General features: G+C 34.9%; 1 protein-coding gene across 2 annotated transcripts in view; it reads right to left on the minus strand.

The window, feature by feature from the left end:
- The window catches only part of LOC124630285, a 115,175-nt gene that overhangs the window by 76,356 nt on the left and 12,365 nt on the right, over positions 1–26,454 (minus strand). For both annotated transcript variants that reach the window (XM_047164104.1, XM_047164103.1), the window contains exon 2: positions 17,288–17,479. In XM_047164104.1, coding sequence (XP_047020060.1) covers positions 17,288–17,429 — 142 coding nt within the window. In that variant the 5' untranslated portion in view covers positions 17,430–17,479. The remainder of the gene's footprint in view (positions 1–17,287; positions 17,480–26,454) is intronic.

Consider the following 26,454-nt stretch of genomic DNA (forward strand, 5'->3'; position numbering starts at 1 on the left):
ATTTAATATTTAACCAAAACTTAAATGAAACTTCAAACAAATTCATTTTATAATGAATCTAAACTTTGGTAGCAACTATTCAATCTTTCTGCGGCGGTGTTGTACAAACGCACCATGTAGAGCTATCAGACAAATCACCAATTCGCACCACCGGCAAACGCGATCCAATCAGCACACACCATCTATTAGGTGCTATTCGAAGTACCAAAACGGAGCACAGCAAGCGATAACAATCCGCGCCACATTCGACCCGGGGCTCGAATACTAATGCGAACACTCCATACAACGCCACTCGTTATACAACCAACTTTATTCAAGATTCGTTTATTTCAGCGACAAAATAATTTTCAAGTAATATAAGGATTCATAATGTGTGACGTAAACACTTCGAGAGTTCCATAATGGGAGAAGTTCTTAGTTCCGAGTGTAGACTTATTTCGAGAGAAAATTAACAAGGCAATACTTTTGATACATACTCGGTAGTATGTCGAACAAGGTACGTCGAGTTAATGAGTGGAAATTGGTTTAAGTTAAACAGGGAATTGTCTGTGCTGCTAAATTTGCTCGCGAGTCGTGTGTAAATTCATACATATGCTTTTGATGAAGTAAGGTGATCAGCAAGTTCTTGTCACAATGTAATTGGCTCTGCAGTTGTTTGAACAAATGTTCAGAACGATTCTCTTGTACGTTCCATGCGGAGTGCGGTATTGTTTTTTTTAAGTAGGTCATCGTGAGAGCTTTGATCGAGCTTGTTTCAACAAGGGCGCATATTAGGGCCAACGAATGTTTTGCTTTGATTTATCTTTTTGTTGTTGATAAAAAACATGGTAGTAGTAATGCAATAGAGAAAGCCTAATCTATCTTATCAAGAGTACCCATTAATTCACATTCCTTTCCGTCATCCCCACATATCTCATTGAGATTAGACAAAGATTGAAAAAATGCTTTTATTCTCTATTAATAATCTTCCAAAAAATACAGTCCATTAAAATGTAGCGATATCTCATCTTCAAGTAGCTGTCAAACTGATAATAACAGAAAGGGACGGAGCTACGTGCGAGGGAGCAAACAAAACGCGATCCGTCTTAATATTAATGTAGTTGTTAGGTCGGATGATGAATGGTGACACAGCAAAGCACTTTGCGGTAAACTGGCCCATTATTATTCTTAGCGGGGTGTTTAGTTACCAATTTAGTTAATTTAGATATATTTCCATAACGTCTTAGTTACATTTTCATTTTCAGTTGAACCTATTTGCAAAATGTGTTGGAAAATAACAGGAGTTCTAGTTTCGCATTCATAGCCGAGCGTAGCAATTCAATTACTCTCACGCAGTTTTTAAAACGGAAAAACATGCGGACTATCATTCCACGCGGAGGACGTTTATTTTGCTTTTGGTGGCATCCAAAGCGAAATGATATATCGGGCACAGTTTTGTCCAATGTCACTTGTTGGTTGGTATTGACCGAAGTGGAAAAAGGTATTTCGGAATACCTTGCCGAAAATGAGAAGGTGAGTCCCAAAATCCTTCGATGATATTATTAGTATCCACAATATCGATCTCCTAACTTTGGTCACGATGGAAATAAGCTTCAAGCTAGGTAAACTAGGTAAACATAATTTTCGAGTAGACTCAGATTTATTTGGACATTTCTGCATATTTGAGAAGCATCCAATACATAAGTATATTTGGGTGAAATACGACCACAATCATGAATTCAATACCCCACATTACATCGGTCAGCGAAACTCTCCAGTTTGTGTTTTCAGATTTTCAAAAATCCAATTTTATATGGACATAATTTTTTATAAGTGCACCAAACCTTTCTGAATGTTAGAAAAATTGGATTTTTCACAGATCTTTGGAGTCAAGTAGACCCCAAGAGTGCGCTAATTTGGTTTATCGAACTTTTAGACGGTAGCTTAGGTTGTGTAAGCGGTTTTACACTTGGCTTAACTTAACTCAAACTTACTTTAGGTTTTGGTTTTAGTGAATTTTAAGTTTCTTTAGTATTTGACGTAATGTTTAATGATTTAATATTATTTCTAGTGCCTACATGCCGTTTTTTATAGTATTCTCTTCAATAATACAGCAAATAAGCTTTATTTTCATTCGATTCCTTTAAAAATATCACAAGAATTTCATTGTCATATCTTCAAGACCATTTAATTAAACAATCAAATTAACTTCGATAAAATCTTTCACATTTACCACTCGGGTCCCATATTACGTAAAAAATGGCCCACATTTCAAAATTAATCTTGCTCATTCAATTCAGATTTTGTTTCATACGTATCTTCTATTACAAAATTCATTTCGTCCGTGTCTTTTATTTCATTTATCTTTTATTCGGAATTCTCCGCTTCATTTATATCTCCGGCTACATTAATACAAGTATTTACTTTCACAACAATGGTGCATTACTCTCGTACCGATCTATCTTCGTGCACATTTCTTAGATAAAACATGCAATAGTTCCCGTACATTCACAAGCACCATTAAGGGCCCCTCTGAAAACTTCCCGACAAAAACCAAGTTGCACCTGACATTGGTAATTGATATACGACACCATTAATCACTTTGTATTTTGCTGTATAAAGTTTATGTACCTGCTCCGTAGCCGAGCGGAGTTTAGGACGGAAATTTTGCGCGATATTATCTGGAACAATCTCTACAATATTCTAGAAATTATTTCTAGGTATGACGTCAAAAACAAGTTTTTGTGAGTTACATTTATCATTTACTAGAGCATTTGGGCAAAAAGTCAAATGCAGGATTTTAATAATCGCAGTAGGTACGCCATATTCTCCGTAAAAAGGTTTTAATAATATAAACGTTGGGTCTGTGGTTTTATTCCCGTGACATTTTTGATACACCCGATCACAAATGGGTAAAGGTTTGTACCGCAAAAGGTTACCGGGGGGTCTAAGCCTTCTTTGATTTGCCTTACATACATTAGGTTTTATGGACATTATTTCATCATATTTCAAAGATAATGTTGATTTTGGTTGAAACAATTCTATAGAGATTCAAGCTGTTGTTTTTACTAAAAGTCATCCATCAAAAAGGATTATTTCGATCGAAGCAACTAAAGTAAGATATCCTAGTAAAACTAACAAGAGTATTCGCAGAGAAATACAAAATACACCATACATTTCTTTCCATAGAAAGTTTCCACACAACAAATATCAAGTCGAACTTGTACAACATAATACAGTTATGATATAGTGAGTTTCGACTGCTAATATCAATGAATGGTACCCCTGGGAGACGGGCTCACTTAGAAATATCATTGAGGTTACGCCGAGTTAGGATAGGCATGGCGAAATCCCTCATGTATTAGCTATAGATGTAGATGTACATAAATATGATAGAGGTCAATAAATCTGTTTTGGTAAGTATGCTACTGGGGAAGATTGTTGTGTTGGTTCAGAAATTAGAATTGATATCGATACAGAGAGTCGTTTTAATAGAATTGATGATTGAAATTAAGACGTGTAAGCAAGTGAAATCATTGCAAATGATGATTATTAATGGTCAGTCTAATTTTTATCCAATGTTATTCCTTGAAGACATACCACAACCACTATCAAAACACCGAGCACATCTTCCAAGCCGGCTGGTCACCGTGGAAGATCACGACCAAAACCCTCCAAAGGAAACAACAAATGTAAAAACAAATGTTAAAACAAACGTAAAATCTCAAACCTCCACATCCCGATCAAACAATAAATTCTACATATTAACATACAACGTCAGAACGCTGTCGTCGTACAGTCGACTACTAGAGTTGACTGAAGCTCTTAATAACATAAAGTTCGATATAATTGGTCTGTCAGAACTGCGACGCATGGGTACAAAAATTGAAGAATACAATAAATACATTCTGTGCTATACTGGACGCACACAAGGACAATACGGGGTTGGTTTTTTAATAAAAATTGATCATAAGAGAAGCATAGAAAGTTTCATTAGTATATCCGAAAGAGTCGCACTACTGAACATAAACATACAGGACAAAAAGATGTCAATAATACAAACGTATGCCCCAACAGAAGCAGCAAAAGATGAAGAAATAGAAAACTTTTATACGGACCTGTACAAAGCTACCGATCTAGCACATGAAACTTATATAATTATGGGTGACTTTAATGCAAAAATTGGAGCACGCAAGCAAGACGAATACTTGGTAATGAAACAGCACGGATATGGGGTAAGGAACGAGAGAGGACAGAGATTAATAAACTTCGCCCTCGGTCATAAGCTAACAATCATAAATACGTGCTTTAAGAAAAAACAAAAGCGGCGGTGGACTTGGCGTTCTCCAAATGGTCAATACAAAAACGAGATAGACTTTATAATGTCGAACCAGCCAAGAATATTTGAAAACATAGAAACAATGAATCTGAACTACCCGTCGGACCATAGAGCAATAAGAGCCACTATAAAGTTCACGACAACCGGGAAAAGTAGAGCGAAATTCACGAATAACCAAAAGAGCCATTTAACGTGTGAAAATGAAATAGCTACGTACAGGGAAAGTCTATCAAATATGCTATCAGATTTACCTGCTCACCTTGAAAACATTTCGGTGCAACCATATTATGACAGAATAGTAGACGCAATCACAAAAAGTTTGAAGAACGCTCGACACAACACAGGCAAACAAGGGGCACATAAAATCCTTTCTGATCGCACGTTCCAGCTACTAGGAAGAAGAAAAGCTCTACAGAAAACTAAAAATAAAACTAGATCTATGAGAAATGAACTCCCTGCACTCTACAAATTAGTCAACAAATACATAACTAAAGACTACGCAAGGTATAGACAAGGTATTATAGAAAAACATATACAACACAAGGGAAGTACAAAAAAGGCTTACAAGGAACTAAGAACAAACAAAACATGGATTGAGGGTCTGAAAGAGCTGGATATGGATATGGACATGTATCAGCGAAAAGACATAAGTAGCACAGCAACTAAATTCTATACCTCTTTATATAAAAATAGAACCAACATAAACAACACAAGCAATAACACCAGAACTGTCTGCGAAAACTTCAACAATCCTATAGAAACAACAGAAGTGATAGAAGCATTAAAAATACTGAAATCAGAAAAAAGCCCAGGCTCAGATAATATCACAAACGAAGCACTGAAAACTGCTGCAACTACTCTGGCTCTACCACTAACGGTACTTTTCAACAAGATTCTACAAAAGGCAGAAACCCCCTCACAATGGTCTGAGTCAGAGATCATACTTATCTACAAAAAGGGAGACCCCAGGGATGTAGGCAATTACAGACCGATAAGCTTGCTACCGTGTCTCTACAAACTCTTCTCCGGTATAATAAATAAAAGAATCAGTACTGTTTTAGAGGATACTCAACCTGTGGAACAAGCCGGTTTCAGGAAAGGATTTTCAACATGTGACCATATCCACGCACTTGAACTAATTATAGAGAAGTACCAAGAGTACCAGAGATCTCTATATATTACATTTATAGACTATCAAAAAGCTTTTGATACAATAAACCACACAAGTATATGGGAAAGCTTAAAAGAGCACGGAGTAGAGGAAAAATATATAGAGGTAATCAAGAGCGTTTACCGTAACAATAGAGGAAGAGTAAAGCTTGAAACCCTCGGACCGAGCTTTGCCATAGAAAGAGGTGTCAGACAGGGCGATCCGTTATCCCCGAAGCTTTTCATTGCTGTCCTTGAAAGTATCATAAGTAAGCTAGACTGGAAAGAAACTGGGTTACAGATAGATGGTGCATACATAAGTCACTTGCGATTCGCCGACGACCTTGTGCTTCTATCGGAGACAAGCTCACAGTTACAACTTATGTTAGAGTCCTTACATGCAGCCAGTGCAAAGGTAGGACTGCAAATGAATTTAACCAAGACTATGGCATTGACCAACAGTTGCGAAATTCCTATAACAGTTAATAATAAACCACTGGAGTACGTGGACAGCTATATATATCTAGGGAAAAGAATAAGTTTTGACAAGACAAACAACGAAATAGAGATAAAAAGAAGAGCACAAAATACATGGAATAAATACTGGAGTTTGAAAGAGATTTTTAAAAGCAACCTACCTATGACTATCAAAACAAAAGTTTTCAACTCATGTCTACTACCGTGCTTGACATATGGCTGTCAGACTTGGAAGTTCACTGCAAATGCAAAAAATATTATTAACACCTGCCAACACGGAATGGAACGTAGCATGCTGAATATACGAAGAATCGACAAAATAAGAAACACCACTATTAGAAGCACCACAAAAACAAAGAATGCTCTGTATTGTGCTCTAAAGCTGAAATGGAAATGGGCAGGTCATGTTGCCAGACTTACAGACCAGAGATGGACCGCAAGAATAACCAGATGGAGAGGCCCGCTAGGTAAAAGAAACAGGGGTCGACCACTATCACGCTGGGAAGATGAAATCAAAAGAACAGCTGGCCCACTCTGGATGCAGATTGCACAAGATAGAGACAAGTGGAGCGCCTTGGAGGAGGCCTTTACCCGTCAGGGGGTTCCTGTAGACTAAACAAACCAAATAAGCTACAATATAATATAATAGATAAATAGATACTAATAACTAAATTTAAGATATAGTGATTAATTAAACAAACATACCTACAATGTACAACACTAACAAATAATAGTTACTAACATTATATAGATAAATAAATATTATAAGTAAATTTAAGATAAAGTACAATGCCTACTATGTCATATATGTATATACATGTAAACATGTCGTACAATATTGTAAACTGAAATCTACAGGAAATAAATAGGCTTTTTTATTTTTTATTTTTATTTTATTATTCCTTGAAGATATTAACAACCCATCATAATTGATGTGACAGACAGAGCCTCATGACATAAATGTGGGTAAAGACATCGCATATCTCGAAATCCACAACACTACTTCTAAATTAGATAACATAAATACTAACGGTTTTAAGTTCCTTAAACAAATCCCAGAAACTACAGAGGAAAGCGTCAATGATACATATTAACCATTTGGTCTCATAGTTTAAATGTGCGTTCCCGTAATTGAGGTTAGTAATTAGCCAGAAGGTACTCCTTGTTTGATATTTGACCCTTCCACTGAGCTTGTTAAGATTACTGCTAAAGTTACTAGACATTGTGCTTTTGAAGATCCTAGGCGTGTATCGTTAACCCTTCTTGCTTATGAGGTAAACATAGTTGCTGCCTAAGTAAACGACTTATGTAAGTTGGGCGCTGTGTCATTTTGATATGGTGCATCGCGCTAGTTTGCCAAGTTGCTTAGATTATAATTTCTTAGCTCTTTCCATCCTTTCCTACCTAGTATATGGAGTACGTAAGAGTATACCAGATTGTTGGTCATCAGATTCAAAATTAAAATACCCAAGATGTATCGTCCAGTAAACATTTTCTATCTCACTGTCGACTTACGATCCAAATTGAGGGATTGTTTTTACACAAATAGTTGCTCAGGGTTTTTGTATAAAAATTGTATGATAGGTACTACATAAAATCGCATGCCACATTGCATGCATATCACATGTACCTAAAGCCTAACTAAAAAATAAAAGATTTTCATCCACCGATACTGGTATTCCTTTGGTATCCATTTTCAGATCACCTCAAAGTTCTTTGTTTTAGGAATTTTCAAACAGAATCGTTGATTGCGACAGTTGAGCTACAAAGACTTGCTTGGAGTACTAGTGTTGTTCAATCAATCGTTCTGAAATACCTGTTCCGAGGTTTGGGTGATTTTGGGTAGGTTTAGATGTGGGCGATCAGAGATGTTGATTTGCAAACATTTTAGTGAATGTTCGCTTCAGGATTGCATGACAAACCAGCAATGTATCAGTTGTAAGTATAGTTTGTTTATTTAAGGCATCTAATTTCTGTAAATGAAAATAAACATCGGATTTAAAGAATGTCGTTATTTGTTTTTTAAATGCATGCAAAATGCAACTCTAAAATGTGAGGATCTTTGATCTGTTGACAGTAAAATCGCCCATTTTTATTTTATAATATACTTTCTCTTATTATGACGATTTTCATATTTTTAACATTTTCTAAAACCATTTTTTAGAAAAAAACCTAAACTAAACCAAGTCACATCTGCGGTATTCGCAAAGGAAAAATTTTTAAGTTGTGTTCGGCAATAACTCAAATGTTACCCATTGTACAAGAACAGAAAGTTAAGAAAACAAAAGAATAAAGTTTGCACAGATACTTTGTGCTTGGTTCCTTTTTGTGTATCAGTGATACGTTTCTTTACTTACTAGCTTTTATTTTTTACAATAGCTGATCTGAATATTATTTTGGAAGTACGTGAATATTTTTTTTTGTGTTTTTTGAGATGAATTGTGTGAAGTATGGTTTTTTTGTTGTATTTTTAAAACAGACATTCAAAAATAATATTAAGTCTGAAAAAATGTGTTTCCTATTCAAATATCAGTTGAACTGAATTCACATCAACAATACTCGTATTACCACTAAACCATACGCAGACGCTTATTACAAACTGCCACAATTAAACTGTCGGCCAACAAAAACGACCAAAAGTTAAAAGTTTTAATTAGTTCATCACTACCACAAAACAAAAAAAACGCATGTTAATTCATACATCAAAAGCTAATAATTAAGATAATCATCACAGCAGATGTATAGACAAAAAAAAGAAAAAAAAAAGCTACAAAAAGTTCATTAGTTCACAATTAACAGCACGAGCCAACGGAAATAATGAAACGAGGCGTGCAATACAATTAAAAGTAAATTTCCTCTGTTTTTAACAACAATATCCGAACTATCCCATTTTAGGGTTCCGCATGACGGCAGGTGGAAACCGCACGCGTTATGTCTCTATTAGCGAGTACAGTGGGGGAAAGAAAAAATGGGCCGGTTAATTTAAAATTCAGCTTTTAATGTTTTTGTTTGAAAGGTGGGTTGTGAATGAAATTAGCTTCGAAAGCCTCTTTATTGTAATGGAAAAATGATGATTGACAAATAATTATTTAACATAAATGTTTTTGGTTTAAAATCGTTCTTCATGATGTTAATTAATTTTCGATAAAGAAGTAGATCCTTTGTGGCTTAGTAAAAGAAATTCGTCCATCTTGAATATCATCAAGAAACACTACTTATTTACGGATTTAGGTTCTCCAACTAATTGGTTTTGCGATAGATTCTCGTCGTCCAAGATTTATGACGTCACGGGTACAGTATCTTAATTGAAGCTTAAAAGGTGTTAATAGCTAACACTTTTTGTATACGGAAGTTGCCTGATAAGAATGTTGAAATGTTGCCTCTGTAATTATTACGACAGTTAGCTACGTTCTTTCTGTTTTGGTCTCTTTGATTCTTTATTAAATTGAATTGAAATCTCCTGAATTTGCGTATCCCCAAAATGTATTACTTTATTTGTAAAATATAGTACAGGTATTTTTTTATTCCTTTGTACTTATTAGGTCACTATTAGTTTGAGGCCGTGAAGTAGTGCCCTAAAGACGTGAATGTTACTAGGTAAAAGCTTGTTTTACAATTATTTTACAAAGAAATTGTGTCAAAAGGACACCCACACACCACTACATCATATCCAAGTATGTTGTGTATTACACTCAAGTGCAGCGTAAACAAGCATAAAGTAACGGCAGCTCACACAATCTTGGAAGTCATTTGTTAGTTATGCTGAGTACATAATTATGCACGTAACTGTATTCTATGCCTTTGAGCATGACTGTTCCATTTCAAGAGAATAAAGTTATATTTAGTTGATCAAAAGTTTTATGAGCTAGAGAATAACGTCAAAGTTATGGAATAAAAAGGTATAATTATGTCAATTACAATTAAAGAAAATCTTCCATACGACCTTTGATATGTAATTATAAAGACTTAATAAAATAATTGGTTAAAAGATTACAAAAAATTGCGACTAAAATATAATTTATTTTCATCCCTTTGCTTATTCCCAAAAGTGTCAGAATTGACGTTCAAAATAACTAGATTTCAGTTAATTTAAAAATATTGCAGGTACCTAATTTATAATAAATGTTCTACCTTTAAAAGACAGATTTTATAGACCTAGACAGCATGGGACACAAAGGACACAAAGCAGCCATATTGGCATTTATATCAATTAGCTTTTACACCACAATACTTAACCTCTAAGCTATTTAGAAACCCCCATTTAAAACGCACAAAGAATGACCTTCTTAAAAAAAATCTTTATTGAATTTAATTGATTGTAGGCAACACACATCGTGGTTCCATTAAGCCTCCGTGCACACTACAGATTTAACTGTCGGCCGACTTTCGGCCCATTTGGTAGGATTTATTTTTGTACAAAATCGTGAATACAATCAAAGTTTTTAGTCAGTCTGATACCAAACAAATATCTGATCGTTGTTACTTGTGTACTTCCATTCATTTTCATACTAATTTATGAGACCAAATCAACTCATCATTGTCTCCCGAGCCTTTTCCCAACTATGTTGAGGTCTGCTTCCAGTCTAACCGGATCCAGCTGAGTACCAGCGCTTTACAAGGAGCGACTGCCTATCTGACCTCCTCAACCCAGTTACCCGGGCAACCCAAAACTCCCTTGGTTATACTGGTGTCAGACTTATTGGCTTCTGAGTACGTAACGACTGCCAAGGATGTTCAATGACAGCAGATGTTCGATGAGCCCAAATCAACTATCGGCCGACTAAAAGTTTGTAGTGTGCGCGGTCCAAACCGCGATGTTCGTACTTTTCGTTGCTCGACAGTGTACAAAGGTGAAATAAAACATTAATTGCTGTCAGGCAGCGGGGGTCGAGACAAAAGGTTGGTTTTTTCGTAACTATTGTACGTACGGGACCCTCCGTTACGGTTCGAAGGTAGCCCTGTATCGCAATGAAAAAGCACCGTTGTTGATCGATTATTTTTTTCTATGGTTCTGCGGGAATGGAAAATTTTGGTTGTTGTATGGATTGTTTTGGTATCAAGTGGCTTTTGAGAAAGTTGGTAATTGTAAGTGTGACTTCTGAGCGTATTCTTTTTGGGGTGTTATACCCTTTATAAGTATGTTAGTGCTCAATAACCCATTTTTCTGTTGCTATTCTTTTAATTATCTATCTGCCTTTTCTCAACATTTTGGCTTCCAGTCTCACCGGATGCAGCTAAGAACCAGTGTTTTACATGGAGCGGCTGCCTATCTAACCTCCTCAACCACAACTTAAATTGTTTGTGCCCTAAACAGGTTTACCAAGACCCTTTAACTTGAGATATAAAAGGCATATGTATAGCACTATATTCTTAAGTTACTTCATAACGCTAGAAGCCGAAGTGTTTACATATAACTAGGTTTCTTTAAAACTGTGTTCAGTATGCAAATGCCAACAAAGTGCTTGTGAGTGCCACGCCGGTTTAAGGTGGTCTGCATGCCTCTACATAATGCTAAAATGTACCTTGTAACCTGGTAATGTTTTATGAGCTAGCTTGGCTGCTGAGAGGAAAAAACGGGGATTTTTATAGCGGATATCTAGTAATGCGGGGTTTCTAAATTGTTCGTGTACAATGATTGCAGTTTTACGAACGTTTTTATATGACCTCACTCATTTTGATTATTACTGTTTGCTAGAGCGAAAAGACCAGACACCACACACCGCTGGAATATCACCTTTTCTTTTTGGTATTGCATCTCGCTGTTTAGCCTAGGAGGCCGTGTACTGCTTAACTGGTCTTTTCCCTGTGGATGCCTAGAATTTAGGGCCTCCAGCCAGGGGCGTGGAATATCACCTTTAGGCGAAATATAATCAAAATGACTTCTCTTTAACCATAGTATATTCTCCCCAACAGAAGTAAAATGTTCCGAATACATTCATAATTGCTATCCTCTTTATTATACGAACCTCCATCAATTAACAGAAACTTTATCATCGTAACCACGAAACTTCATAAAACGCCTACATAAATATTTATATCATAAAACATAATATTTATATAAAAGCTTTTATATAGTGAAGTGCTGTTTAATTAGTAGGAATAGTAAAATGTAAATGTTACTATCTCGAAAACCAATTAAAGTTAGTTCAAACCGGTTTTTATAGTGGCCCAGTAAAAGTTTCATACGGGAACGGGAGTAGTGATGTGAAATAATTTTGAACTTTAGTGATTTAAAGAATGATATTTTAAAGTAGTTTAACAGGGTTTTATTAGTTTTCATTTACAAGTATTTTTTAAATAGACCTGACTTCATATGGGGTTACTCTGGTCACCCGTACATTGGGATCTAAATCGCCCATCTAGTTTATCTAGACTCAACTATATGTGTAATACTCAAAGGTCTTTCATAATAGGATTCTAAGATTATGGCGATCAAGAAAATAAATAGAAACTGATAGAACAGATAAGAAACATACTCTTCATCTTCATAATATTTAAAGGCACTGAGGCCTCATCAGTCAGAATATTGTTGTTTTCGCGTATTGTTAAGTTCCATTTCATGGAATTGTAACCTGTTCCTAACTATGCAGTATTCACCTGTTCAATAGTAATCTTTTAATCCTTCCAGTGACTTGGATTGGGGTCAGGAACGTTACTAGCTATTGGCCTAGGCAGAATGTGTGATCGAAAAGGTTTTGCTATGTTTTTGTTATTTACTGGTTTATTCTATGCCAAGTAAATCTTTGAAAAGTATTCAGTATGGGTTATATTGTTTATGTAGGTAAACAAAATATTGGATCACTCTAAGCTGGTTTGTGTTAATAAATTCAGTACAATACCTACCATCTGGGGTCCTACGCAATCATATTTTTATTGTTAAAAGATTTTACGAATATATTATTCTATGTATATGTGTAATCGTGTAATCATAATTTATTTATTCATTCACAATTCTAAGAAAAGTGTATTTTTTTCACAGTAAACATATTGCAAAAGAAAACATTTACCGTAAGTACTTATTTAAAAACAAAACTCCTAAAAGTTAAAGTACCTAATTGTTAGGTAGGAAGACATACACACTACTTTAATTATAGGTTTTAAACCAACAGCTGTTGTCCTCTACCTGTTATTACTTAAAACATTTATGGCCTTACTACAAAAACTTTAAACCCTGTTTTACACTTGTCTAATAAAATTTTGGCTGCAAAATGAACCATATGTCAACGTCATAATTTGACATTTTTTTAGACAAGGCATAAACTGACGTTTAAAAGTTTTTGTGGTAAGACGGATAGAATTTTAACACTCGTTACTAAACGAAAATTAGTACCTATGTAGTAGCAAAAAATTTGTCTTTGCCACCGTTTCCAGTTGCTATGTCTGAATTATAATCCAGTTCAATGATACTTTACCAAATATTTACACCTTATAGATGTTTTATCTTATGAAGACAGGTGAACCATACGTGTGTGTGTAAATGTGTCGGTAGTGGACGAGTCGCCGAGACATACAAAGACAATGTGCATGTACTTAACACATACAAGTAAAGCACACACGCTTATGTACAAGGCGTAATGTCTAAAACATCTCTATACTCGATATCGATACCAGTATTTTCACTCCCGATATTCCAGCGAGTTCTTCGGAACACTCAAGTAAAAACACTTGTACTAATACTTAAATCCCATCACTAGAGTTTGACAACGCCCGGCTTTACGCTGTATCTGACGTGTTTACGACTACAAGTGAATTTACAGCCTTTTTGTGAGTGTCAGATTGGCTGGCCGATAGTTTTACTATAAGTATTTACTTATTCTTTTATGTGCTGGCTAAATGGAAGCTGTATGTGGAAACGTTTAGTTTTAAAAGTAATTTTGACGTTAAACATATGGCGAATTACTTACCTAAAAAGATAACATTTTAGTTTTGCCAAAATTGTATAAAATTATAAGAAGATACACTAATAAAAAAGACAAAAAGTGTAGCTTATAGACTCTCAAATTGCAAAGGTCTCGATTCACCTTTTCTTGTAAATCATCTAACAATTCGGGGTAAGATAAGGTTCACAAACCAATACATATCAAATGTCACAACAAGCAACACCTCTTGTTATCAGTAGCACCGAAGTATATAAATACCTTATCTCTAAGAAATAAATAATCAGCTGTTTTGACGCGATTACGAGCGTACGAAAATAGCTCAGTTCTTAGAATTCAATCGAAAGAAAGCATTGTTATCACGGAGGATGGAAAAATAGCAGAGATGCCAGGCCATGCTAGAGAGGAAGCTAGTTCAGGCACCTTCTTGTGGGTCAATGTAACGTACGATAGGCGTGATCAGTTACCAGAACTAACGAAGCATTCCGGTTACTTAAGTAAAATTAAGTCTGTCAAAGATTGCTATTGATTGACTGGTGAATTTATTTTGAAAATAAATGGGCGGGTTTTAATGCGTATGAGGGCGGAGCTAGTAACTGTTCTCGTCCCCCGAACACCCGCATTTTGGCGCGCTACTTTCTTAGGAGATTTTGCGTTATGACATCTCTGCTAGTTATTTTGTTCTCCATGCTGAGTTCTTAGAATACAATAGTAAGTCGAAAGGAAGTATTGTTATGGACAATTTTAAAATGGTACGGCTGTCGGAAAAATTGACATTTGCTGGAGTGAAAATGAGATTCTATTTTGAATTTTTCTCAGAGTGTGTTTATGTACAACAATTTTTATTATCAAACTAGCTTCTGCCAGCGGTTTCACCCGCATCCCGTGGGAACTACTTCCCGTACCGGGATAAAAAGCCTATAGCCTTCCTCGATAAATGGGCTATCTAACACTGAAATAAATTTTCAAATCAGACAAGTAGTTCCTGAGATTAGCGCGTCCAAACAAACAAACAAACTCTTCAGCTTTATAATATTAGTATAGATGTCAGTTTTTTATCATTTCACAGTATAAATAGGATGTCTTTGATAAAGCAAAATTGGTAAAGATCAATCTAAAAGTCAAGTTTTCGACATTCTTTCGACAGGTTTGATCTAAAATTAAAGACGGCTTTGTTAACCTTTTTGCACAAGTTATGCTGAAGACCTTAGACTTTACTGAGACATAACTTAAGGATCAATACATTTTATTAAGGTACCATCCTACTATTCATATAATCAGGTTTAAGACTGGTCAATGGTCCTCAAAATAGGTCAATACCAATTTATAAGTTTCTTTTTGATCCGCAAAAAAAACAAAAGCCTATCAAATTATTTTTTTAAAGCAATAGAGTTCTTTACCTATTTACAATTTTAAAACTGTACAATATTTAAAAAAGTTCTATATCCTACATAGCCGTTCCTATCTCCATAAATAGTAACCATTAATGCAATTTCTATCCCTAATTCCGGGAACGATGTTAACGGGCAATACCGCCGTAGGGCTGACGAAATGTCGAGTGGTTCTCAACATTTTTATAGCGACAGGCATAAACGCTAAACTGTGTTTTACGACCTGATTATGTCTTCCAAAACCCTGATCTAGATAGCTTTAAATATTTTGATTAGGACTTTTTATTGTAGGAAGTCGTTTCCGCGTGAGTTAAGATTAGTTTGGGAGATCTGTTCATTTGGATTTGGTTGTTTCTTTTTTTATAACGTGTGTGTGAGATTATTTTGACGTTTTTAGCATTATTCCGTGATGGTCGTATAAACAAAGTATTAATAGTGTAATTTTTATTTCATCAACGTTTTGTTATTACTTCCTATTTTTTGAAGAGTTTTCAAAGCTACAGTTTCATTATGATCTAGCTGAACTATGATTGTATTTGTTTAGAGTGTCCAAAATAATAGTTGCATTATAATCTGGCTAACTATGGATATTAATATCCTTTCAAGAACAGAGTATTGTGTATTGTCCACTAATGTTAATTTTTGCCACTAAAACAGATCTCAGGTAAACTTTCCTAAGATAATTGGATCCTCTTTCCATACAAATAAACTCACCATTAATACCTCTATCCACTAGATAAGCCGATATATCGTCTAGCAGGTCACACGTCGACTGTCCACCTAATCGTGGCTTCCAGTGTAACGTAACAACACCGCAACTAATGGTCGGTTTTTGTGACAAAAGTGTACGGATTCAGCACGTTGCCGGTTTATCTGCGGCTTTCATTTGTTCCTATTGCTGCATCGATTTTGATCATCAATATTGGTTTAACTATAAGCTTTTGTGCTTTTTTGTGGTGAATACGATGTTGTGGGTATGAGTTTTTGACTCTTACTGATAAAATTAAAGGAAGAAATAGGTTTTAGCAGCTCCATTAGCCTCTTCTGTTGCGCGCATTAGATAATTGAACTGTTCTATATTTAAAATTTTCATCGATATTTTTCTTTCCTATTTTAAGAGCTGCTTGGATTTGAAAGAGTCCATTGCTTACCTATTTATTAGTGCTTTGAAAAAGTAAATGTTGAACGATTGCCTTATATTTTAAAAAATCTCTCCTTTTCGAGATAGAGGGGAAACTAATAGACGGATCGCCTGATGGTAAGCGATTATATGCCTGTGGACAACCACAACACCAGAGGAGTCTTTGGTCTCGACAGTGTGCATAATAAGACTATGTACAATATGACTGCGTATATGTATGAATATATGCCAAATTATGTCAGGTTCACAATATCATAACATGTTAGTAATATTCATAGTACATAGGTAAAACGTTCATCCCTATTCATTGCGGTCGTGATTCCACGTCACCGTTATGACGTAAAAGCTTTTTGATTGTAGCAACTGCAAATATGGACGGTGAACGAGATTCGGAGTTTAAATGCATTTTCGTTTGCCACCGCTTTGGAATGTTCGGGAAGTATGTCAATTGTTTGTTTTGAGGTTTGATATAACGATAAACTGAGGGAAATGGTCTTTGAATGTTGGTGTAGAAGGGTGTTTTTAAACGGGGTGAATAGGTGCATTTGTGTTAATAGGTAGGTGTGTATTTTATTTTGAGCTGTTTATAATCTTTAGTGGTTATTTATAAAGACCATTTCAAGGGTTATGGTCAAACATATGTATTGTTCTTTAGCATCAACCAGGAGAATTATTCTTGAATATTCTCTTACGCATCACACGTCATATTCTTTTAAGCATTTTTGAACGTACAAAAATGTCAATTTCCTGTAATATTAGATTAAAAAAATTGTTAAATCAGATAAACCCCATATGCCGGCGTTAAAATATCTTGAGATCGACTTAGAAACTCTGCATGATAACTTTTTTAAATTGAAACAACGCTCATATAGAAAGTCCGGTACCTAAGTGACAAAAAAGTTTCTATTCCATTAGAAAATCATGCTGTACTCACCATCCTGCTTCACAGTGTTCCCCAAAGGCCCGCAACTGGCGACCCAAACTACCAGTATCCACCGCAGCATGAGCCCCGCCCAGCTCTGCAGCTCCGGCTGGTTGTGGAAGTGACGAGCCGTCGGCCGAGCCTGCACCGCCATGGTAGGAGAGCAGCGACCATTGGTGGAGGTGGTTCACATCGTTTGGGGACCTGATGAAGAGAGGACATGTTTTAATATCATCATCTCTCATAATGGGGTCGGCTAAGTCGGCATCTAGTCTAATCAAATGCAGCTGAGTACCAGTATTTTATATGGAGCGACTGCCGCTCTAACCTCGTCAAGCTACATAGTTACTCCATGGCAATATTGGCTGATAGAAATTCTGGCTACTGACTGCCAGTAATGACTGCCAAAGGAGTTTAAATGAATTTTCAACGTGATGGCTGTTAAAATAAGCCTGTGCAGCCTGCTTCAAATAATGAGTGTGGGTCGTGGAAGATGCTTTTAAGTGGTTGTAGGTTTTCTTCCTATAGTCTGTTGTTTGGTCGTAATGATATAAAACGTGATTAAACTCCTTCATTCCTCAATTTATTCGTAAAGCTAATACTATGTACTTATTCCTTCGTCATACTAATTCTAAGCAAGTTATACAGACGAAGTTTTCATTTGCCTTTATGATCAAACAAATCTACCCAAATCAATATGAGTTCACAGCACTGTTACAGCAGTCACGATATTCCGCCAAGGTCAGAGCCAAAGCTTTTTATTTTTATTGGACAGCTATAATTTCCTGTCACTGCCCACAATACTAATAAGCGTACTAATGGCGAAATTATCTGACCTTAAACAAATTGATGTAAATGGCGGCGGCCTGAACGTGTCCTATCGAGGCTTTAGGCTTCATAAATCAGAGGCACCACAGATCTTAGATAAGGGAAGGTTTTACGGCATCTGGGTATTCGATTTCTAGTAAACTTAGGGTTGGACTTAGGGAAACTACTAACGGCCTATTTATACCTACACAGAAACAACGATGAGGTTCTACTGCCATATACTCATTTCATATGAGGTCACCACGGCAAGACTTCTTCCACACTTATCTATTTGAAAATTAGTGACGTCTTTAATGGTCTCATCGTCTTTCAAACAAACCATGCAGCGTTTAGTTAAAGTTGCAAGATAGTTACAATAATATAATAAAACTTGTTCAAAATACTACTTCTAACTTCAGCGGTTTTGCTAAATCTTGATAGGGTTTATAGCGACACACTTTCATTATTGATGATTTCTCGCCGATCTTATCCCGTAAGATCACAATCTTGTACGTAGGCTGCTGTTGTCAGGCAACTTGCCAAATACTCGTGCTTGGTTTGCTTACTCGAGAAAAAGAAACTATAGATCATTTTAAGATTTCGTCGATTTAGCTTTATTTGTTGAAGATTTGTTTTATCTGTGTTCATTTATTTGTTTTGTTGTTTGTATCAATCTTCAATGAGCCGATTTTTGAGAGCAGCAAATGATTGTAAAGTATCTAGATTTAAGAGTTTGCTTCAGTTGGTGCCCTTATGTACTTCTGTATTCTATACATTTATTTTATAGATATTTTTTCTCAGCTCTTATACTCGTAGGAATACAAATTTATTTACATTTGAGAATTGCAATGAAATAATCTCATTACACTAAATTAGCAACACATCTTATCTAATAAACTTAAGTCCAAGCAAACTGCAGTCACCACGATTACTGGCATTAGGCCAAATGAACAATTGAAGAAGGAAAAGAATTTAACCAACTATTAAAGTAGTTGCTAACACAATTGCAACTGTAACTAGAGTACGCGTGACAAAGGGCAAATCATTTTTATTTCATCAAAATGTTTACTGTTTTTGAGGTTAAAACCATCAAGAGAGCATCCCAATTAATATTAATTCTACGAGTGTTTTCTATGGAAAACTTTATATTATCAATTAAGTATTATTAAACAAACTTCTTTTTTCCCACTCATTATATCATCTAAAAACCGTGCACTGTTGAACATGGGCCTCCCCCAGTGAGCGTCAAAAATCCCAGTTTTAGGTTACTCGCATCCATCCATTGCTCACCAGCTTCTTCAAATCGTACATCAACTATGTATCAATCAAACGCGAACAATATCTTGTAGATTTCGTCAGTATTCTTCATAAATATATGTAAACACTTTTCTATCTGCTATAGACTATAAACGTTTGTTAACCCCTAGTGAGTCCAAAACAATAGCAATACGAACTACAACAATTTAGTTTGTTCCACAACGGAACAACAACGTTCTGCGGAAATCGAGCTGCAGATTTTGTTTCCGTGCTATTTTGTTTCTTTTAATACCGATAGAAACATGTTTTGTTACTGTTTTATGTGTTAAAATACGAGTTTTACTAACAAATATTCTATATGCTGTTTTTAAGAAATTCATTGGTTGCAAATCTTCATAAGAGGCAACACATTATTCAATATTTCTACATAATATGTACATTGCATTTCCACCGCCATCCTTCTGCATTTAAATGCAATAGTGATCTTCACACTCCTTTTGTCCTTTGTATTGGATAATTTACATTCGTATAACCTACATTAATAGCTTTTGTGCAATTAGCTCTTTGTCACCAATTGCTATTGAGCTTATCAAGTGTGAGGTCATTAACATGTCAACCAATTTTTGAGTCCAGTAATTCGAAAACTCTTTCGAAGCCCTGTTAACACTATCTTTGATAGTTAGTTGCATTGCCTTTTTAGCAATCAATTCCACGTTTTGTATGCTTGTTAATTCACATAAAATCTGCATCATGCGTTTGACCATCAACCGTTTCGAGAACTTATTTTCACAGGCTCATATAGCTTTCACTATCATTTTCCTTCCCTTGTCCTCCCTCTGTTTTATATCATCTGGTAAGTTACATAATTTCAGCAATATCCTCGTTCACAAAGTCTATTCATCAGCTGATAGGGCTTTATAGGTACAAATATTAATTTTTCCTAATTATATTTCCCTCATAACTATGGATATCATTCATTAGTCACTATGTATTAACTAAATGACCTACAGAAACAGTTGATTTTATTATTTTTGTTTCTTCCTACATGTCTCGTAAAAGCCGATCCACCTTTAGTACATATATAAATGGCTTGTTTCTCCCTATATTGTATCGCAACCTGCAATTTTTATAATAAACCCTTTGCCACAAGACCTATAGGAGGCACATTGTGGTTACACACTCGCTTATTATGTCTATTTGTCATTGGGACCTAAATTATTATTTAAGTATGAGATTTCTGACTGTGGGAGAAACCTTGTCATCTGTCTTTTGATTATACGCAAAGCTATATTATCTTTTCTCTATTATCGTTTTGTATTTTTTTATTGATATTATAATGTCTACAGCTCATAGTATTAGTTAGGTTGATAACACATTAATGATATAAGTGTACAGATCTTGTCAAGTAACTTTGCTCATCTGAAGTCGACCATTTGAAGAGAAAAGGAGTAATCATCAGAAGAAACTACATTTTTCCTTTTATAAGAATGTATAAATAATCTAGGAAGCATCCAGCTTGTCCTTATAAATATTACTTCACGTTATAAAATATTCAAAGCACTAAGCTCGCTCCGTAATTAGTGTTTCTCTTTAATAAAGCGAGCATTACTTGATGGTATCATAATATAATTTATTAGCGAACTTTATAAACGGATAAAGTAATTTAATACCTGACATCATTAAGGTAATGTGAAAGAACATTCGAATTTTAAGAGGACGAATTGGAATTTTTGGCGCCAAGGATTTCAATTTTTCTCAGTAAATACAAAACGGATCAAAATACAACTTGGTTACCTGAAAGTTCATGATATAAACCTTATTTTGTTAGACGTAGAAACATGATTAGGTAACTTTTATAACAGAGAAAAATATATCAAACATACCTCTTTTTAAAAAGAGATTCACATATTATGGGCATACGGGACCGATTTAAGCCTCATAACTTTTTAAGTAGTTGACTATGTACATACTCTTTTAAATTGTAGAAGGAATTTTTATCAAATTATCATTTCTAAATAATAAAATTACAAAACCATTTTGTCGCTTACGACTTTTAGTTATAAGCTAGCGCGCGTATTGTTATCCTCGCCCCGCTCAGACGCTCCGACCCCTTTTGGCGCCTTAGATGCGCGTGCCGGTTATGGAATTATTGTTGACCAATTCCTCGCCTTAACACAAGAAAAAAAAATTGTTTCTATATTCTTAGCATTTACTGATAACTTAAAAAAGCAATCAAAAGAACAATGTCAGGTTTCGGCCCACCCAATCAACTTTTAAAACTAAATTCTCACGGACACAAAGTTCTTTACTACAAAAATTTAAATATAAAATACTAACTTCTTATAAAATATTTAATTGTTATCTAGAACTTTTCCAAAAAAAAAAATTCATATTATTTTGTTTATCGAGTTCAGGTTTTTCGTTTTAATAATTTGGAATAATTTGGTTTTGAGAAGTTCAATGCAAAAGTGGAAAACATAGAAAAGCTTCTGACATTAAACTACATAAAAAACTGTAAGAATTTTCACTGTACATGAAATATTTTTATTGAGCCTAAGTTACTATGGACGTCTGACATTGTTCTTTTTTCATCCATTTTGGAGATAAGGTCGCACAGCACCAAACACAATACAAAACTTATATCGTCCCTCTATTTTGTCACGCTGAAAAAAAATGGTATTTTGAAGCATCTATACGCTGAAACTTCGCACAGAATGACCTACAAAAACTCACGCACACCCTAAAATTTATTATCCTAATAGTAATATGATTGAACACATCGTGTTCGTAATTTCCAGCGCAGTTTCATGTCTAATAACGTTATTTTTGTTCCACCAATCAGGTGATCGCGTGACGAGGGAATAATCCTCGCCACTTACATTTTACAGCTACGATGCACCTTATCTCTTTGTAACAAGGTCGTAATTCAAATGGATACTAGTGTTATAAAGTGGTTCTTTTATCACAAAACTTAGTTGTAGTGAGTTATCGTGCTTCTATTGTCTGAAAATGTCGTAGTGATCGAGTGTTTTATTCTTTAGCTGAATTTTAGTGGATCGAAATAGATATTGCTTGGCTGCTTTGAATAACGGGGATGCAGTGAATTAATTCAGGATACGATTTGAATTTTCGTTTGTTGGTTTAGCTGTTGCCGATATGTTGGTATTTCGGATATCATGCCATAGTAATCCGTTTAATTTTTAATCTTTGCTGAAAAAGATATCGATTTCAGCAATTACTCTGGTTTAGATTAGAAATCTCCAATTTCTGGGTTTCTAAAGGTTTATTGAACTAATATTTTTCATAGATTTCAGTGATTGCTAACAATGCATATTAATATTTATGTATCCGGTATCATAAGATTTCGAAGGGCGCCATTAAATAAGATTTTTGATTCTCATTTTATAAGACGAAAAAAGCTCGTAAAATATTTATATTACACGATCTTATAAAATTTAACGCGTAAATTGATGGATTAGTAGCTCGTTTCTAAGTAATTCATGTTTTTCGTTTCAACTTCACAGATTTTTAAAGGCGTAAAAATACTTAAAATTGATATTACGTCGTAAAATGATATTTATGTCGATGCAGCACTAGAATTTTTTAAACTTACATTTTAACGTTTTTAAAACGCCCTAAAAATGCTATTGTCCAATTTTTTTTTGAGAAATAAAGAGTAAGTAGCTTAGAATCCCCTGCACTTATGGCAATTGGAGCAAAAATAATTGTTTAAAATAGATACCCATTCAAAAAAGGAACAAAAAATCAGACCACATTTCTATACACATTCACTTCAAAATACTTTTACAACATAGTTGGTTTCCAAAAACATGCCAGTACCTCTTAATAAAAGGCACAACCATACGCAAAAAAAAACAACCAAGACCAACATTGTGAACAAACATTTGCCAAACTTCATCATACATTGCTGTCCTACAAACAAGTCATCTACGTAAAGACGAACCACATCACCAATGCATGGCCAATATACCAATGTTGGTAATTGTAATGCACGTATTAAAGTTCAAGGTAGGTAGTTGGCTCAATTTAACAAAGGCCTTATGAAGGAGGTTTCATACCGTTCCCATGACTATTGAAACGTCAAAATATTCCAGTGAAGATGACTCCAAGTAGCGTTCCAATTGAGATTGCTCGGCTATCTTTGTTAGAAAGAATTTGTGTAGGCGTTTTGAGTTCATGCTGTATATTTTTTTAATGGTTGAGAGCTTATTGTGTTATATGGAATAGGTATATTGCTTTATTTATGATAAACTTTTGTATAGCTGGTTATATTTCTATTGCATCACGGAGAATTCATTTCCCATTGCAAGTACCTACTTATTTACATATTTTTCGAAAATGTTAAAATGAACTTGTGATAGGAATCTATAGCTACTTACTAAGATTTTCTCACACAGTCATTATAAATCATAGGTTTAATGATTTTTATGTGTACACAAGCTATTTCAGAACTAACATTTAAAGCCTTAATTCGATTGATTATCATTCAGTTCCTAAATATCTTACACGCTTCATGTCTATTATTCTGAAATCAACTTTATTATTCTTAGCTTTGGGTTGTTATTTGAATGTGAAAGTAGGTTCCTTCTTGTATATTAAATCCCTCCCAATAAAACCTTCACGTTTTCAATAATCAACCGATTAGGTGTAAATCATTGTTAATCAGCTTACGAATTAACATACATATTGTAAAATACAAAAAAAAAAAACAAACAAAATATGAAGCCGTCTGCCCACTAGAGCGAAAGATTCATGCTGGACCGGTTTGTATGCACCTTTAGTTACAGCATTAGTTAAACTTGGGCAGGTGATGTCTAACCGCGGTTTTTTACTTTTTACTTTGGAATTGAAAAATTTACGACTAAATTATTTATAGTGACGTGTTTGAATATTAGAATTTTAGAGTTTCAACTGTCTGTGTTAGAAAGTTCTGGGTGTTTTGTGGTTTTGTGTCAGTTTTTTTTTTGTGAAGACAGCTGTAAAATTGTATACAGTTGACGGTATAAATTGATATTTAACAGCTTGCTTTAAGTTGTACGGAGACTTAAATTGATATAAAAACCGGAATCGAGGTTAACCTCTGTTTAATAATATCTTATAAAGGTTTTAATATAAACATAAAACCTATCAATTAGGAACTCAAAATGTTTGGTATACATGTCACCGGAAAATAACAAGATCCGTAAGTTTATCAATTTACTAAGAAGTTTATAAACTTTCTTAAGATTCTAAACGGGAGATAAATTGTAATATTTTACGTCCACATTTTCGTAAATTTATCAATTTCCGACGTCATACGGTAAATTTATAAACTAACGAATATCTATTCGTAAGATTTTATATGGTTCGACCAATCGCAAAAACTCTTTTAAATATACGATTTTTGAAATACGTAAAATAACACACTGCTATCTGATTGGTCAATGTTCATAGTGGCAATGCTTAGGAAGGAGAAGTGACACGTGACAGCCAACCAATCAGATCGCGCGTAGCGTTTGGTTACTGCTTACTTATTATTTTACGAGTGAGTTCAGTAAGTTTATCAATTTACGAAAATGTGGACGTAAAATATTACAATTTATCTCCCGTTTAGAATCTTTATAAGTTTATAAACTTCCTACTTAATTAATAAACTTACGGATCTTGTTATTTTCCGGTGACATACACATTCTTCGAAATACCGTGCTAAATATACTACTAGTAACGCTAGCTCAGTGTAAACCAAACCACTTCTACCAAATAACGTTACCAAGAACATATACGCCAATTTAATCCCACACACTCACAAGACACTCAGACCAAACAAAAGGATAGCTCCAAGCAAGAAGTTACCCGTATCTCATGACTATGAATACTTCGTTACCTGCACTATACATACGGCACGACCACGGAGTAAGGAAAGATGAGAGATGCCATAATACAGGTAGGTCAAGCACCTTCTTCTAGGTTTAATACGTACTGTGGGCATGACCAAAACTATCAGTTACGAGTGAACTAACGAAGTGTTCGGGTTCTTTGAGACATCCGTCAACGATTTTTGGTATTACAAAGTATAAGGGCGAAGATAGTAATAAAGTAAGTAATAAAGTTTATTGATCCACAGTTACATTAATTCGTTATTTAAATTAAAGTAAATTATTACAAATGTTCGCTGTAACTTCTCTACGGGAGACATTTTCATAGGTTCTGTGGTCCCCAAACTAGGCTCTGCCTGTATCTTGGGGACCTAAGTTGTGATGACATGAGGGTTTATACAGGGTTACTGGTAAGTAGACCGCATCCTTTCAGGAGGTGATAGTATAGGTCAATACGGACAAATTTGACCCTGGGATACACTGGGCAAAAGTTAACCCGTTTCAAGATAATCGAATTTCAAGATCGGTCGTCTAGGTACACGTATAAATTTTCATTATTAGTCAAAAGTCTCGTTTTTGTGGACTTTTGTGTGTTTTTGGATAGAAGATGAATCATTTCATAATAACAAACCATAAAACTGTACAAATCACAGAGGAAATTATAGCGAACAGCAATTACTTTTTTAGTAGATATTTTCTCAAAAATATTACTCTTCATTTTTTTGTGCAGAATACTTAAAAAACATCTACATTTGTCTAGCTATCCAAAAAGCCACAAAATACACAAAAACTCGCAAAAACGAGACTTTTAACTAGTAATAAAAATGTATACGTGTACCTAGACGACTTGTAAAGAATCGATCTTAAAATTCGATTATCTTGAAACGGGTTAACTTTTGCCCAGTATATCCCAGGGTCAAATTTGTCCGTATTGACCAGTACTATCACCTCCTGAAAGGATGCGGTCTACTTACCAGTAACCCTGTATACATTGAGTTTTTCTCTAGGTCAGATAATATTTACTTCGTAATGTAAGAAGTGGACAATTAGAAGCTTATAAAACTATATTAACGAATATAAAGTGAGATCAAGTTGGCTTTCTCTGAACAATTAATATTAAATTAAATGGGATCAAAAACTAATGTTCCTCAACTCGCATTTTTACGCGCTTGCTTAGGAGTTTTCCGTTATGGCACCTCCGCTAGTCATTTCGTTCTCGATTGGCACGACAGAACTACA

The sequence above is a fragment of the Helicoverpa zea genome, chromosome 5, assembly GCF_022581195.2.
Source record: "Helicoverpa zea isolate HzStark_Cry1AcR chromosome 5, ilHelZeax1.1, whole genome shotgun sequence".
NCBI lineage: Eukaryota > Metazoa > Arthropoda > Insecta > Lepidoptera > Noctuidae > Helicoverpa > Helicoverpa zea.